Source organism: Passer domesticus, chromosome 2 (genome assembly GCF_036417665.1).
Source record: "Passer domesticus isolate bPasDom1 chromosome 2, bPasDom1.hap1, whole genome shotgun sequence".
Classification (NCBI taxonomy): domain Eukaryota; kingdom Metazoa; phylum Chordata; class Aves; order Passeriformes; family Passeridae; genus Passer; species Passer domesticus.
In genome coordinates this window covers 19,735,838-19,753,416 of record NC_087475.1, presented here as the reverse complement: position 1 = coordinate 19,753,416, position 17,579 = coordinate 19,735,838, and the positions used below count along the sequence as shown (strand labels likewise).

Sequence of the window (17,579 nt, the reverse complement as noted above, 5' to 3'; positions counted from 1 at the left end):
GAGATACTTTGGTATTTTGATGGATCTGGTTTCTGTCATTCAAATAAAGACCAGAGAATGTGAAATAAAATTTGCTGAAAGGAAGTGTAGCCCTTCTCATGTGAACTTAAAGTAACACAGGTTCCACTAATGTGTAGTTATTAGATTCTCAAGATAGAGGGGTCTGTTAGGTCAGTTTATTGCCCTACCCTTGTTTGCAAGAGGTGCTATTGGTTGTATTTATTTTGCTTTATTGTTTTTTTTTTTGATTGCTATTGCTTGGGAGAGGATGATGGGGTCTGCCTGTGTTTCCACTTTGGTTTGCTCCCTATTTGACTCCAAGGATCCTGACCATCTGTACTTTGTGCATATTAGCTTGCTTCTGTGCTCCAGTCTGGAAAAAACTGAGCAAGCTGGGAACCCAGACAAGAAAGTAAAGGAAGCACACCCAGAGGTCAAAGTCTGCAGCATTATTACTGCTTGGTTTGAACCCATAGGTCGGTCTCCCGAGTGCACAGCAGAACTGGGGGAGTGCTACCTGTCAAAAGTCTTTCTGAATTTTATTTATGTTAATATTGCATGGTTGCTAGGGCAGCTGAAATGACTGAGTAACCCACCTAGCAGATGAGGGAAACTCTGAGGATGTGGGCTACTTGGACTTCAGCAAAGTCTTTGCTATTATCTCCCATGGCATTCTCATGGAAAAGCTGGCAGCCCACATCTTGGACAGGTGCTGTCTTGACTGGATTAAAAACTGGCTGTACGGCTGAGCCCAGAGAACAGTAGCAAATGGTATCACATCCAGTTGGGGACCAGTCACTGGGGGGGTTCCTCAGAGCTCAATACTGGACCAGTCCTGTTTATACCTTGATTGATAATCGGGATGAGGGGATCAAGGGCACCCTCAGTATGTTCATGGACAGCTCTAAGTGGGATAGGAGTGTTGATCTGCTGGAGGGTTGGAAGACTCTGCAGAAGGATCTGGACAGGCTGGATCAATGGGTGAGGCCCGTGGTGTGAGATTTTGTTGAGTAATACACTCAGAGCAGGTAGCTCGGTGTGCAGCTGCAGTGGGAGCTGCAGGTTGAGCTCTGTGGGGTGGGAGCTGGCAGGACAGGCTGGGAATTGCCAACCCTTTGCATAACAAAGGGCATGGGGCCTTATGGCCCAGCCAGGTGACCTGACACTCAGAGACAGCAGGAGCCATGGATCCCAGACTTCCCTGGCTAAAACTGTAAGGATATAAAAGCCCAGATTTCCTTTTTGCAGAGTCCCTCCTCAGAGGCATTCAGCTCAAGCCGTTATTTTGTTATTGCACCATGATTAAATTATTCTAACATCAAGACCTGTGAGACTCTGCTGTGGGAAACTTGGGGTAGAGCTGGTAAGGAAACCTGGTCTGATGATGGGTGTGGGGTGTACAGCTGTGAAGGGGCCCTGGTGCCAGCTTACGTGGTGTGAATGTGACAGAATGACTCCTGGATGGTCAGACAGGGACAGTTGAACAAGTCCAAGTTGCTGGCTCCTGCACTTCAGTCACAACACTCCCTGCAGCACTACGAGCTTAGGGAGAGTGGTTGGAAAGCAGGCCAGTGGAAAAGGACCTGAGGGTGTTGGTTGACAGCAGGCTGAACATGAGCTGGTGTGTGCCTAGATGGCTGAGACTGTCAACAGCATCCTGGATTGCATCAAAAATAGTGGCACCAACAGGACTGGGGAAGTAATTGTTCCCCTCTACTGGCCACTGGTGAGGCCACACCTCAAATCCTGTGGTCAGTTCTGGGCTCCTCACTTCAAGAAAGACATTGAGGTGCTGCAGCATGTGCAGAGAAGGACAACAGAGCTGGTGAAGGGTCTAGAGAACTGAATCATATGAGAAGCTGCTGAGGGAGCTGGGGTGTTTAGCCTGGAGAAAAGGAGGCTGTGGGGAGACATTACTGCCCTTCTCAACTGCCTGAAAAAAAAATTACAGCAAGATGAGGGTTAGCCTCTTCTCCCGAGCAACTGACAGAAAGAGAGGACATAGCCTCAAGCTGCACTAGGGGAGGTTCAGCTTGGACATCAGGAAGAATTTCTTCATGGAAAGGATTGTTAAATATTGGAACAGACTGCCCAGATGGAGTCACCATCCCTGGAGGTGTTCAAGAAATGACTTTATGTGGTACTTAGTGCTATGGTCTAGTTGACAAGGTCAAAGGTTGGTCAAAGGTTGGGCTTGGAGGTCTTTTCCAACCTAAATGATTCTGTGTTCACATCATATTTTGATATCCTCAGCTCCTTGTTGTTCACTAGTGCTTTTGTATGTAGCATCAAAAAATAATTCTAGACTTCTTCCAGGTGCATCTGGCAAGCTTAATTCTTTTCTCTAAGGTATGTTATCCTGCATATTTAATCTCTTTGATTTTCACCTTGTGAAATCATTACATTTAGGTTGTCCTTGTTTGGCATAGTAGCTGTGCTATTCCTGAAAGGTGAAATTCTGAAATGTCAGCTTTTGCCCTGTACAGAAAATAGAGGTAACATGTTTGTGTTCTTTGATAACTGTTGTAGCTCACAACATCCTAAATTCTCAAAGTATACACGGTACACAATATTTCTTTGTAATAAAACAATGTTATGATATTCTTCTACACTCAAATAATTTTCTTTAGTAGTCTTCATCTTATTCTTTTAGTGCCTGCTGTGAACCCAGTTGTGTTTTTTGAAAGTTCACCTGTGTGCCTGTTGACACATCCTGTCTGGCCTGTGTGCTCCTGCTTGTACACCCAGTTCTCATAGCTGGCCAGCAGTGTGGAATGACGCAACACAATCATTGATGATATTAATGACCTATCAATCAAGCATCTGCTTATTAAGGACCACTAATTTATACCAGATGCAAAACTGAGGCTCACAGCCTGCAAATCAATTTACTTCAAAATAAATAAGCACAGAAGATGATCAGACCATTCAGCATTTTTAAAAATTATTTTCTTTTTTTTATGTCTAGCCTACCCCAACCTTCTCGTACATGTGCTCTGTAGGTGTTTGCGTTGTTGGAAGGTTCTGAAAACTATCAATGGATATAAGTAAAATATAGTGAAGGCCTTGATTGTTGTTACTGTGTTGTTCATCTTCCTGGGTTTAGAAAAGGCGGTTGTTATTTTACCTTAAAACTACCATAGTATGTAAGGCCATAATGAAAGTTTGAAGTCACAGGAGCCACCTTCTGCCCTGTAGGCATGATATTACATAGCATTTTATTGAGCACGTTGCACTCTTTCATCTCTAAGTACAGAAACAATGTTGACTAGATTCACCGGGGATTTATGTGATATTCACAAAAATATGAGCAGCACAGCTGCTGCTGCTTTGTTCAGGAGGGCACTCACCACTTGTGCAGGGCACCTTTCCTTCAGGTGAGGGCTGTGAGCAGAGGCAGCCTGGGCGCCTCCAGCCAAAGGCTGACTGCCGTGTGCCTCTTCGGGCATCTCCACTCCCAGGTGAGATGCCAAGGGGAAAAAAGGCAGTGGAATCACACTCTGGCCCACTTATTCCCGAGTCCCTAAAAGGGACATCCAATGAGATTGAATGGCAGGCAGTTTAACAGTGATAAAAATAGTACAACCTATATAATTAGCAAATAGAACTCTCAGCTACAGGTTACAGTAAAGCCTAAAATGCTTCATAGGATTGAAATGTACATTTGCAAAGTACATTTGTAATAAGACTTTCACTATTGAATTACATAGGATTAAAAAAAATAGAGCAGATATAAAATCTTATGTTTCAGACAAGCGGGTGAGTCAGCTGCTGACTGCCTAGGGCTAGGACGAAACTTCCTGTATTAATCAGGTTATTCTATAATTACAAGGTTTCTTGCACCTTCCTCTGAAGCGGGTACTGAGTGCTGTCAGAGAAAGAATACTGGACCAGGCGGACAACAGGTCTGATTGGTATGGCGATTCTTGGTTTTTTCTATCTCTTTTATGGTTTGTTTTTTTTTTTAATTCCCTTGTCACTAATATGGATGGTTGATATGAATAGTGTGCTATTAGAGAAAGAGTGCTACTCTGCTTCTTTCAGCCTGAATACAAATTTGCTTTCTGTTGCTAAGGATTTGACCTACTCAAGGACAGGATCATATGGTGGAAGGGGGAGTGGGTCTAGAAGAGATGAGCAGCAGCAGGGATACACAAATGGAAGGGACTGTTTAAAGCAAACCTGAATAATTAGAAAGGAGAAGAAGGAAAATTGTATAGCAAACTGTTTATCTCAGTGGTTTGCCTAGAGACTACTTGGGTATGGTGAAAAAGAAAGTATTGCTAAATCAGCTCAACCTCCTGAAAAGAGAGGATGATTTAACAATTGTCCTTCCTTCACAAAGAGATGTTGCTCTAGCCGTAAATACAGCAGTCATAAATATGACAGACAAAGTGATGTTAATACTGGCTGGGATAAATCGTTGTTATAATGGAGGGTATAATAGCAAGGAGATGATGGTTTGTGGGGTTGTTTTATTTTAACTAGAGCATGGAAAAAATGGAGAGTTCATTTCATTGCAAGGCAGCTGTACCTAACCTGGTTAGTGTGCTGTAACTCAGGAGCCAGTCACAGCAGCGTGGCTCCCTCCCTCTCTCCTGGCTTGCAGTTTTTGAGTCCCCTCTGCACACACATAGAACCCTCACTGACTGAACCAAGAGTTTTTCTCACACTAGAAAGGTGAGGGGGGTTATCCAAGAAGGTGTGAATGTCAGTGAGACTCCTCAGAATAGAAGTTTTTGCTCAGTCATTTGCCTTGGGTTGCCTGGATGTAATTATACCTAAGTGGAGTACAGGGAATCCTACTATGGGCCTCTGCTATGGGAAATTCAATGTTTCTGAGCTAGTCCTCTGTGTTTTCTCCAAACACAAACTGGATGGGGACACCATGAAAATCAGAGAAGTATTGCATCCTGAGCACTGTCACTGTTTTGTGTTTAAAGGTGGATTAGGAAGGAATAACACTTCTGAAGCAGAACCTGTATTAAAAAAAAAAAAAAAAAAAGAGTACCCTAATTCAGGATCAGAGAGTACATTAACACAGAGGTGCAAAGATTAAATCTTCAGTATTGTTGGAGTACACAGTGTTCTAGGTAGGTGTTTCATATGGAATAACAACAGCACATCTGTTAATTGCAGCATGTAAATGCTTTTGTAGAAGCATTGTTTTGGTACACCAAGATACCCTTCCTGGGAGTGTAAAACAAATTAGTTATTGTAAACAGTTTGTGTGGGAATGACAGTCCCCACTGGAGGCTGTTTTCTCAAGCACCTCTCTCCTAAAACAGTGTGGTCCTTGCAGAACTGAGATTAAAGGTGTCAAGTTCTGGTTCTGCAAGCCGTGGAAGTGATTGGAAGAGTGGTAGAGGTTTTTAAGAAGCTAAGTCTTATTTTGGGTCACATGCTGGTATCCCCACTGATGCAAACACTGAGACTCTGCATATGAAAGAAAACTAGGCTATGTAAAAATAAAGAGGGGAATACAGCCCTAGAAACACCTACAAGGTGTTTTCTGCAGCGTGCACATGGGGCCTGTGAGCTTGAAAAATTAAATAAAGCAAAGCTGTCTGATACTTGGTGATGGAACTGAGACCTTTGACAGCAAAGGCTAGGTGAAAATTTCCTCTAGAGCTGCAGTTACGACATTGAGAGAAAAATGTGCTGGAGCTGGGTGATAGAGCTGAAAAAAAAAGGTATGAGAGTTAGCACACTCTATTGCTGCTGTTTAAATAGCACAGTTGAAGTTTACCAGTTCATCATTGTGTATGTGCAGAATTTAAAATGAGTTAACTAATGTGTTATGCCATGCCAGGAAATACCGTATTTCCGGCTGACATTCATGTACTAAAGAACTTCATGCTGATGTATATGAAAGCCAGCACTTAGAAAGCCTAATTCATCCTGTTGGATTATTTTCTCTCATATTAATATATTTACAATTTTCTGTAATGAAAATAAAGTATAAACCTCCTGTGAAAAGTTCTTGACTGGACTGATATTGTAGCACAGGAAAATAATTTGTTTTAGAAAGACAAGATGATACTACCAAAAGTTTACTGAATTTTACTTCTCATTTAGTTTTAAATTGCCCTTCTTATAATAAAATACTGCCTAATTATACTCAAATTTCTCAGCTCCCAAATATAACATTAAGAATCCTCATATTTTGTATGTTGTCATATATGTATGATTCAGGTAAAGAAGTAGTTCAACTGAACTCAAATTAATCTAGTCACTGACAACATTATGACTCACTGCAGTATTTTGAAAGCTGTTTATCTCAAGTTCATTGGAATCCTGGACTGTTCCACAGAAGAACTTCAATTTAAAATAAACCAATCAAACTGTGTCGCTGAGCAATTAAATATCTCCATGGTAACAGGGATTAAGCACATAAGGTAAAGACCTGCTGACAGTGCAGAGATTATTTCAAATTTCTGGCTCTTCCAGCAGTAGACAAATTAATTTACATTTTCTGTATCGAACATTGGGATAAAATGAAATAAAATAAAATGAAAGCGATTGAGCTACTTCTGTGACATCTTGGGACTTCAGACAGTATTTTCTTGACAGAGGAAGTAATTAGCTGGAATTACAAGAAGGAACTTAGTAGACAGATACAAATAAGCATTTGCTCATGGGATTTATTTAGCTCTTCATCATTAAAACCTGGATAGGCTTATTATTTAGGATACAAATAGCATGGAAAAATCTTGCCATAATTTAAAAAATTTACCATCATAATAACACCATTTTAATTTTAATTTTTAAGTGATCTTAGGTTCACTTAGGAGAGAAGGTTATTTGTAGCTCTGTTATCAGGTAATATTTTTTATGAGAAATGTACTTCTAAAGTTATAGTGCAGATAGACATACTGATAATCAGTGAAGACATAGAGTGATGCTTTAATCAATCCTAACATCTTTCTGATTCTCTCTGACTCTATGCCTAGCTTTTTCCTGTGTATTTATTAAAACTACTGGAAATGCACATCTACTGGCCTGTGTCGTTTCCAACTTTCAGTTATGTGGCTTAGGACTGGTTTGTTTTTCTTTTCTCAGATTGGCTTTTGCTTTAGTTCCTAGGGACATAGAAAGACCTGGAAGGGACCTTAAAGGTCAATCAGTTCCAACCACCTGCTGTGCACAGGGACACTTTTCACTACGCCATGTTGCTCAACGCTGCGTCCAGCCTGGCCTTGAACACTTCCAGCAATGGAGCATCCAAAGCTTTTTTGTATGTGTCTTACAGTTCCTCACCACCCTCAGAGTAAAGAATTTCTTCCTAGTATCTAATCTAAATCTAGCCTCTTTCATATTAAAACCATTGCTCCTTGTCCTGTCATTGAAAGCCCTTGTATAACATCTTTCTCCAGCTCTCCCGTAGGGCCCCTTAAGGTACTGGAAGGCTGCTCTAATCTCTCCCTGGAACCTTCTCTTCTCCAGACTCAACAATCCCATTTCTCCCAGCCTGTCTTGAGAGGAGAGTTGCTTTTCTGTCCAACTGTGGGAAGTGGAAGTGCACTGTAGCTCTTCATCCTGTATTAGGCACATGTAAACTCTGCAGTGCTTCTGCATTCCGAATGTTCTTTCAGTATTTTGAGCTCAAAATATGTTGAGATGAAAGGTGTATGCTTCCCACCACTAGTGCTTACTAGTTTGAGGCTTGAAATTGTAGATGGACCCACAACTGACCCTCTTCAGCTGGAATTAGAATTTACCTACCCTGTCAGGCTACATTTTTCTGTCTGCTTTTGATTGAGGGAGTCTATACAGTCTTGGATGTCTTTGGCTCCCTGTTCATTTCAAGCATAAGCTTAGGACTCTATGCATAAAGAGACAGGCTTTTTAGCTGTGCTCTTATAAAGAGACATTGCTTCAATTGTCCTAGTTGTCTGACACTCAGCTTTATATTAGAATGTTCTTCCTTGCATATTGAGATGCATTTTTTTTCTTTGCATCTTGAGATGAAAAATGTTTGTTAAAAATTCATAATAAATATGGCAGATATGTCTAAAAGTCATTGTAACTGGTACGTTCCTAAAGGAAGAGATTAATACCAAGCACATTTGGTAGCAATAAGTGTAGCGTGTCTGTTTACAGCTGCACTCTTTAACCATTCAAAAAAAGCAGAAGCCCAAAGTTAGCTCCTGGCATAAACATCCAGCAAATGTAAAAGGAAGAAGTACTGAAACAATGATGAAACTTAAGGTAAACCAGAAAGTCAGGGGTATATGGAGGAGGTGTCTGAAGCAACAACTTCAAAGATAAAGATAGAGTTTCTGAGGAGTGCTGTTTTAGATAATGCAGTTCCTGGGCTCGACCAGGTGGGAACAACAGTTTTACTTGGGGTCTAAAGAGATACTTCATATTTCTATTCCTGCTTATTATCCCTTTTGTGCAGTGCTTTCTTCTTGCTGCTGTGTTTATTGGTTTTGTGTATTCTAGTCAGTGCCTTGAGCTGGACAGGAGAGACTTGGCAAAAAAGCCATATTGATAAAAGGCATTTTGGGTTGGACCACAAGGTGCTGATTTTGGCAGCTCATACTAATGACATATAGAGGTGTTGTTGCATGATTCCCGTTGCCAGCATCCAATGAATATGCAGTTCCACTCTTTTAGCAGTGTCCTAAGGACATACGAGCTAATGATCTAACTCTGAGAAGGAAACTGTAAGAGCATACCAATGGTGTTGCACACTGAGAAGCTGTAACTTTCCGATCAGGAACCATTTTAGTTAAAATATACATATTAAAAAATAGGGGTTTCAGTGCCTTCAAACACAGGCCAAAATTGTGCCTATGTCTTGAAAAAGATTTGGTTCCCCAGAGTGTCACACTATGACTAGCCAGAAGTCTCCAAAAGGCTTTGAACAGTGCCTGGTAAGAGAAATCCCAACTTCAGTACACTCAAGCTCCATTTGAGACAGTCCTGTTAGTTTCCCTGACTAGAATTAATTAATGCAAGTGCAAGCTAATGGGCAGATCATAGAAACAGCTGCTTTCATGGCATGAGCCTTCAGGAACACTGTTCCTGAAGGAGGAACCCTATCACCTGAACATAATGTGTAATAGATGCACAGCTGGTTTCCCAGCCTTGCCTCTGTGACTTGCATAGGCAATTGAGCCCCGTGCTGAAAGGGAGAGTGACAGGACAGGGATTCATGCAGAGCTGCTTGGAGAGGGAAGTTTGGTTGGATGGCTTGATTTTTTTCCATAAGCTTCTTTTCCAGCAAGCTGTACTCAGAGTGAGCGGGCATATCCCATCCAGCCTCAGAAAAAAGGGATGTCATGACTGCCCATGCTTGAGATTTGTCAATGTGAAACAGCCAGGTAGCAGTTAGCTTAATAGTGCTGTTGTTTGACCTTGAACTCACATTTAAAGAAGTGATCAGCAGAACCTCCAGAGAAATTTGCTCAAAAAATTGTGGGTTTTGGTCACTGGAGTTCTTTTTTTGTTATTGTTTTGTTTGGGTTTTTTTTTTTGTTTGTTTGTTTGTTTGATAGGGGTTTCTGATTTCTGTTGGTTTATTTTTGTTTTGTTTTGGGTTTTTTTATTTGGTTGGTTTGATTTGGTTTTGTGGGGTTTTTTTGTTTGTTTGTTTATACTACAGGAGCACAGGAAGTCTGCCACATAAAATTGGGATCCTCATGTACCAAGTGGTTACATTTTAATTAGCAGATGCTAGAGAGACATTGACTTTATTCTCATTATGGGTTGCAAATCTAAAGCATGAAAAGATTAAGTGAATTTTTTAAGGCGGGATTTACTGTCACCCTCTCCTCCTCAAATCTCTGTTAAAGCTTAAGAACTGAATGTGAATTTTTTCATAAGTACCATTCAGTGACAAATTAAAAAGCTAAGTTATCCACATGTTGCCAGACTAAGTATTGTGCCATATTTTAAAGTCATAATGATGTCTTAATGTAAATATTAATGATAGAAAAGTGATTTTCTGTCAAGTGTTTGGCTAAATTTTCATAAAATACAGCACAAATGCTGAATGACTCTGCTACATGGAAGATTAAAACTTAAGTGTTTGCAGTAACCAATTAGTGTCTTATTCCCTATGAGCTTTTAAATTCCTTGGATTGTCTGCCATTCCTAGGCTACCATAAAGGTTAGCATGGACTATCTGTAAATTTATTTGGCTTCCCAAGCAGATTTTACAACTCAGACTGATCTTTCTGCTACAACAGCTAAGCTGCTACTGGCACCTGACTTTGCTACTCTAAAGTTATTTTGGGATAGCTTTGCAAGACCAGCAAGTGGTCTATTCACTGCATTATGGAAAGGCTACTGCTTTCAATAAACCTGAAAAGCATTGTTTTTACTGGAGAGCTAAATGTGGATATATATGAGACTTAGGGGGATTCTCAGGGTAAAAACTTGAAGGTAGAGGAGAGAGAGGCAGCAGAAGCCAGGATTGGTTTATTCCAGTTCCAGTTTCAAGATCCAGCATGATGGCATAGAGTAGTGTGTGAGTATGAGAGACATGTGTGTGTGTATATACACACATAGATACATCTCCTGCACTTGTACAGTGCTGATGCTAAGAATTGTAAAAATGCATATTTAAGGAAGACATTTTTAATCATCTGGATTTATAGTCTAGTTTAATAAGTCTCAAATCTTTACATTCTATGCATGCACCTGAAAACTGTTAGAAGATAGGCTTAATTAGCTGAATAACCACTTCTGTAAATACATTGCAAAAAAAGCAACAGATGTGTAAGGAAAGGTTAAAAGGACTGACCAACATTGAGAACTTCATAAAAAGCAGAAACTAGAGGGGTGTAGTGAGCTTTGCAGAAGTGTAGCATGAATTAATTCTTACAGTGTCTCATTATCCATACAAAAAAGGAATGGGAGACCTCTGAATTTTGCTGTGTTTGTCTGTGTTCTTTACACACAGACATGATTAAGTTTTAATAACAAAATCTTCCCAATGATCTAAAAGTAATTGTTCAAACAACTGAGGAGAGGAATCTTGATTTGTTAGCTGATTTGCTGAGAGAAATCCAAGTATCATCATTTGAGTCTGTCACTAGAAAATGCTGTTGTAGAGATAGGGAAGTATAATTTATTGCAGCTAGACATGTTTGAGAAGGGGGATTCAAACTGTAACACATGCAGAAACTACTATTAGAATGGTTTTGGAGAAGGAAAAAATTAGGGGAGACAAGAACACATAGATTTGTCTAATACAGCAAAAGTAAGATAAAGAGGGAATAAACACCAGGAAGAAGCAAGAAATATTTAAAACAAGAAGTAGTTTGTGGCAAAAAACCTAAAGGCACTATACATTCAAATTGCAAGAAAGAAGACCCTTAAAGACTAGAGCAATGGAGTTAATTTCCAAGTTTGCAGCCAGAGCACTGGATTGAGAAATCCAAAATGTAATTATAAGAATGATTACTGGTAAATATTTAAAGGAGGATATCAGACACAGTTTATATGATAGAATGTAAAACAGCAAGGGATTGGAGATGGTGGCAAACCAGATCATTCCCATTCCTCTTTTTCTGTAAGTCAAGTGACATATTACCTCTTTCTTTAGCATGTAGAATATGAAGTCTAAGTAAGACATTTGCAAAACAGACTTAATCCACTATACGCCCTTAGAATATTTTGCAAATATTAATGAAACATATCTAATTATCTCTGTTAGACAGATTACTCGAGGCAATTTAGATTGCCATATAAAAGCGGAATAAAATCAGTGGTTTTCGTTACCATATGGGTAATAAAAATACTTAAATGGGATGATATTCAAGGCACTGATATCATTTGACCAGGCTTTTGGAAAACTGGATAAATGCTCTTTTCTAAATGCTGTCAGAGAATGATGAATAAGCCTATTTTAAAAAATGCTTTCGTTGAAAGATAGGAGGGGAAATATTTTCTTCCTGAAGTGTTTATATGTAGTATCAGCAAAATGTTTTCCTTTCTCTGGAAAACGGGCATTATCGTCAATCTTATTAAAGGATAAAACATAGAAGTAGTCTGCAAATAAAAGGACAAGTTAAAGGACTATATCTTTCTGGAAATTTTGATTTTTATACTGTTTTCTGATAACAACCAGGATCAGTTATTAATTTCATCAGGATATGCTGGTTGTCCTCTTTTGCCGACCTATCTAAAAAAGCAATTGCTAGTATCCGATATATTTTTTTTTGAAACAAGATGTAGGGAATTCTTTTGCTTATGTGAACTTCTGCATAATTGCGGTAATATATGTGGTATTTTTGAGTGAGAAGACTTTTGCTGCCAGTGGTGGTGCTTTAGAAGTGTGCTGGTTAGACAGCTCTTCAGAAAAGCAAAAAATTTAATTCATTTGGCACGCATATGATACAAGTTGTCTAAGCCTCCATAGTTCAGGCAACCTCTGTAATAATCAGCTTCCTTAGTCTAATGCTACAAGTTACCTTCACACAGGGTGTTAGTTTTGGGCTTTGATGGTTTTATTAGTTTATTTTAGACTGGCTTTTATTTTTGCTGTTCAGTATCAATAGCAAACTTTTACTGAACACACTGTTCAGTCTCAATAGCACGTAGAGACAACAGTTTCCTTGAACAGGTTATCAACAATTCGCAGTGTTGAGGCACAGATCCTACAGCACCTACCATTACACCCTACAGTAACTACCCAAAATAAGGAAATACAAACAAAATAGTGTCAAACAAGTGTTGGCACTGGAGCAAAACAACTGGCTACATCTGTCCAGAATGTTTTGGTGGATATTGCACGTGCTTCATCAGACCTCCTTTCTGACTGGCCCAATGTCTCTTTCCGTTCTTATCCAAATGTATAGAATGTAATGCTCCTTATGAGTTCTCAGACATACATATATTGTTTCAATTAAAGCAGAACAACTAAAGTAATGCTAGTCAAAGGTAGAAAATGTTTTAAGGGAGGACAGATTGGTGACATTCTACATCAGAAGGATTACTCCCATGCTGGTCTGATGGCACCAGGCTGCAGTCCCCCGTCCCCTGGTCCAGCTCCCCATTAGGCTGAGCATGCACTCCCCATGACTGCATGCAAACACGCTCCAGACTGGCACAGATGACCACCAGATCATGCATACAGGCAACCAGTGCCTCTGCTGGCACCACATCAGCACAAACAGCCCACCCATTAACAAGACCAGTACAAACAGCCTGGTCCTGCTCTTACCCATCAGCAACTGGATCTTGCATATCCGGTGCTTGCTATTGGGTCACGTATACCCATGCACACACAACCTCCCCATATTTGTGCAGAATTTGTGTCACCAGTAGCTGATCCTGTGGTCTTCCCCACAGCAGACCTCCAGTGCCATACTCCAGATTACTTTTCCTCATTGGTTTCACTTCCATAACATCTGCACCTAAACTTGGTGTTTGTGAATCATCACCTAGATGCCATTAGCCTTACACTAACACTAATGTGAGACCAATAGAGTCTCCATGGCACTGTTGGCCTTGGAAGTTCAGTTCCCCAAGGATTGGCTGGGGTCTCCTGTCAAACGTGGTGATCTTCCACTTGGTTCCCCCTCACCTGCCCATGACACCCAGCCAGCCCTCCCTGTCACTTGTGGCACTTCTCACTCTGCTGTGTGTGACAGCCAGCTGTTTCTCTTGATGTGCTTTCTAGTTTTTCTTGCCTGATCAGCTGTACCTTAATCTCTGTATGCATTAAAAAAAATAATAAAAAAAAGATCCTTTATGAAAACAGAATAATGTGTGTGTTCACTACATAGTGCCAAGAGTAGTCAATTCCAAATTCTGTCAATCTATCTGTGGGAACAAAAAGGAGGCACAATATATCACAAGTTAGAACAAGGGGTTTGCTCTCCATTTTTCAGTGATGTTTGGATTCTAATTTAGCATTACAACTATTGTATTTTAATTCTTTCTAACAGTACTTCAGGAACTAAACATTTTTTTTTTGTATGTGCTTTCTCTTAAGTAAATGAGTATGGTTGTCTAAGACAGATATTGTAGATTTATAAAAAGCTATACTGCTCTATGGGTGTTACAAAATCTTGGAAAACTTGAATGAAGTTATCAAGTTCTCCATGATCTCATTCTTTTTACAAGAGCTGCTGAATACCTTTCATCAGCAGACCCTTTCCAGCTATTTGTAACCTTATATGCTTTCCTTGACTTAGGTGAAAAGTTTTGTTCCCATCTCTTTTCTGAGATCTAATTGGTATTTTGAAAAATATCTTCCCTTTCCTGGAGAAACAGAAGATGTTTTGCCAAAGTGCATTGCAAAGCTTTGTTCCCAGTATTTGAGACATGTTTGAAACGTGACCCGTACATCCCCTTGCAACCAGGGATGTGCTTTCTGTTGTTACTGTGAAGCTCTCCCATTTTAAGAGCCTTCTGAAAATTTTGGAAATTGCCAGAAACATAGAAACACAGTAGGGCCCATGCAATGTGTCCAAAAATCACACAGCTAAAAAGAAGTATGCTGATAGTGACTGTTGGGCATCAGAAGGGTGAGCTGAGGGGGAAGTTAGCTAAAAATATGGACAGCACTCGTCAAGGAGGAACTGCTGTGAGTGGCAGGACTTGGTTTAACTGAGTTTAACAGGATAATCATTAGGAACCATGAGAGGAGAAGGATTAGGTGAAGAAGAGTTGGTCTCTGAAGGAGATGGGAGCAGGAAAGATGGAGGACAGGGGAAGTAACAAATGCCATCTGAAATATTTTTACAACACAGTGGCACTGACTCATGATCTGGTTATGACCTGTAATAAGCTTTGCTATTACTCTGCCTGTTTTATTGTAAATTTTTTGCATATGGATTTTCTGTATTTATGCCTGTCAAATGGATAGAAGCATTAAGTCTGCAACTTGAATGTTAATATTTTATTACAAAAATTTATTACAAAAATATTTTATTACAAAAATTAATAATTTATTACAAATAAATTAAATCCATATGTTATATGCATATTTACATTGTTAAAACATTTTTGGAGTTCAGGAGTGGCATGAGTTAAGTGTTAGAACATTTTAGCACTTAGGAGTGGCATGAATTAAGTATTGCAGTTCTTGCTAACTGAATCAAAATTTGTCTTACAAAATTATAATATTTAGTTGTCCTGATATGTGACTGCTAGTAGTTCTGAAGTATTCATTTCATGCTGTGGTGCTGCCTTTCACAGAGGTGTTGTTAGTATTTTAATTACGTGTATCATTGCCACTGTCAATATGAGACCACAAGACGAATACAATACGGCTCTCCTGCACAGACTACATTTGTGTTCTGTGTTATTGTAGATCTTTAATAATACATTTCTACAAAATCTGCTGTTGAATTTAGACATTAGTTGTCATCACAGGAAATAAAGAGACAGAGTCTCTACCGTAAGGCGGGTTGGCTTCATTAATGTCAGCAGAGCCCCACTGATTTACACCAACAGAAATGACACAAAAGCACTTTTTATATTTTACTGCTTCTCCCATGAGTTGCTCTATTGCAGTGTTTCATGAGTCCTAGAATAACAGCTCTTTTTCTTTTTCCTCCATCTTTTTCCCTCTGTGCTTTCATTGTTTTTTCAGCCACTTGAGCTCAAAAATATCCTTACCTAGTTTGAGTAAGTGTAGAAAAAGGTTTAGTATTGTGGTGTTTGTCCATAGCTATCGTGGAAGCATTTAAATTTTTACTTTTTCATTATTAGATATTAGTAAAAGTGTGCTTTGGGCTTTTGTGAACAGGAAACTGGCTGCCTGTAGCTTTTCTGGCCTTGCTCTGCAATCATCCTCCACACATAAATGTTTATGGATGTGAATGGATGTCCTGTCAGCCCCATAGTAGAACCCAAATTGCAAATGATTGAGTTTAATTAGGCCTACTGAGTTCATTATGGGGACCTTGATGCATTTCTCTTAGATAAGTGCATTATGGGGTCATCTTTCTGTATCAGGGTCTCAGTTGTGACTCAGGAAGAAAAGAGGCCTGGTGAAAACCCAGGGCTCTCCCTGCACTGCAGTGACAGTGATAGTTGCTGTGAATCCTGCCATCAGTGCCCCCCAGTCAGCCCTAACTGGGCTGGCACAGGTACCAGTACAGCTCTTGCTATGGCAGCCTCAAGTTTTGGCTGGTGTGAAGTTGAGCAGGTTAAACTTGTGCTGTGCTCTGCAGTGCTGGGCTTCCCACGACACCCAAGCCCTCTGGCTGAAAGCTGTGTAGATTTCAGACTTCTCACAGCTCACTACTCAAGTATTTACTTTTATAGATAGTTGTCCTTAGTGATGGACTCAGATTTTCAGCCTGACCTATCTTCTAATGGAAATACTCTCTGGGGATGTAGTAGTCTTTTCTGCATGGGAGAATCTCTTATATTTTGTTGCAGTTAGCAGCCTCTGTCTTGCACTCCTGGTTTGTATCAGCAATAGCATGGCCAGCAGGATAGGGCAGTGATCATCCCACTGTACTCGGCACTGGTGAGGCCACATCTCAAATCTTGACCTCAGTTGTGGGTCCCTCCCTAGAGGAAAGACTTTGAGGTGCCAAGGCAAGTCCAGAGAAGGTAAATGGAGGTGCTGAAAGGTCTGGAACACAAACCTCCTGAAGACCAGCTGAGGGAGCTGGGATTTTTTAGACTGGAAAAGAGGAGGCTGAGGTGGGACCTCATTGCCCTTTACAACCACCTGAAAGGAGGCTGTACCCAGATGTGGGTCAGTCACTTCTGCCAGGTGACAGGGTGGGAGGAAGTGACCTCAAAGTTGTGCTAGGGGAAGCTTAGACTGCATGTTAGAAAAACTATCTTCATGGAAAGCATTGTCAAGATCTGAAATAGGCTGCCCAGGGAAGTGATTTCGTAACCAACCCTGGAAGTATTTGAAAGACATGTAGATGTGGCATTAAGGAACATGGTTTAGTGCTGGACTTGGCAATACTTTGTTAATGATTTGGCTCAGTGATTTTAAAGGCCTTTTCCAACCTAAATGATTTTGTGATTCTATGAGAACATGCAGCTTTATTCTGTGAATAATTGGTTTATTCAGCTTGGTTGCTATTTCAGATCAGATCAAATGTAATGTGTGTGACTGTTTCTTGTCTTCCGGGTTGCTCTCTGACTAGAACAAAAAGTATTCCACTTCTTCAGTAATTCATGTTTTTCTACAAAAAAAGTCCCATTAATAGCTAGATTCACAAAACTGCCTGAATATTAGAAACTATATTTGCTTTTCAAAATGATTAATGACTTTGTGTTCATCAGTTTCGTCATCTACCATGAGATAAGCTGACGATTCCTGTTCCCTGCAAAAGATTATCCAGCAGTCAGCATTCCTGGCCACAATGGTACAGCTTCATGTTGCATAAATGTGAATTAAATGCTCACTGAAGCAGAGCAGGGACCAAGTATGACACTTGTCAGATGACTCATTTGGCCTTGCTTCAGCTTGCCTGTGGGTAATGTTTTGATGAGATTTAACTGATGGACTTTACAATACAGCCTTATGCTGGGTGGGTAACAGTCATTCTCCAGTGCCATGGGAGCTTGCTGGATGCCCACACCCTGGGAAGCTGAGGAACAGAGCTGGAGTTTTTTCCAGTCCCAGAGACTGCTTCTCC

General features: G+C 40.2%; 1 protein-coding gene across 7 annotated transcripts in view; it reads left to right on the top strand.

The window, feature by feature from the left end:
• The window catches only part of FRMPD4 (FERM and PDZ domain containing 4), a 292,688-nt gene that overhangs the window by 188,552 nt on the left and 86,557 nt on the right, over positions 1-17,579 (top strand). For 2 of the 7 annotated variants that reach the window (XM_064407702.1, XM_064407703.1), the window contains exon 3: positions 3,833-3,914. The exons of the other annotated variants lie outside the window; for them this stretch is intronic. In XM_064407702.1, coding sequence (XP_064263772.1) covers positions 3,833-3,914 — 82 coding nt within the window. The remainder of the gene's footprint in view (positions 1-3,832; positions 3,915-17,579) is intronic. 7 annotated transcript variants of the gene reach the window in all.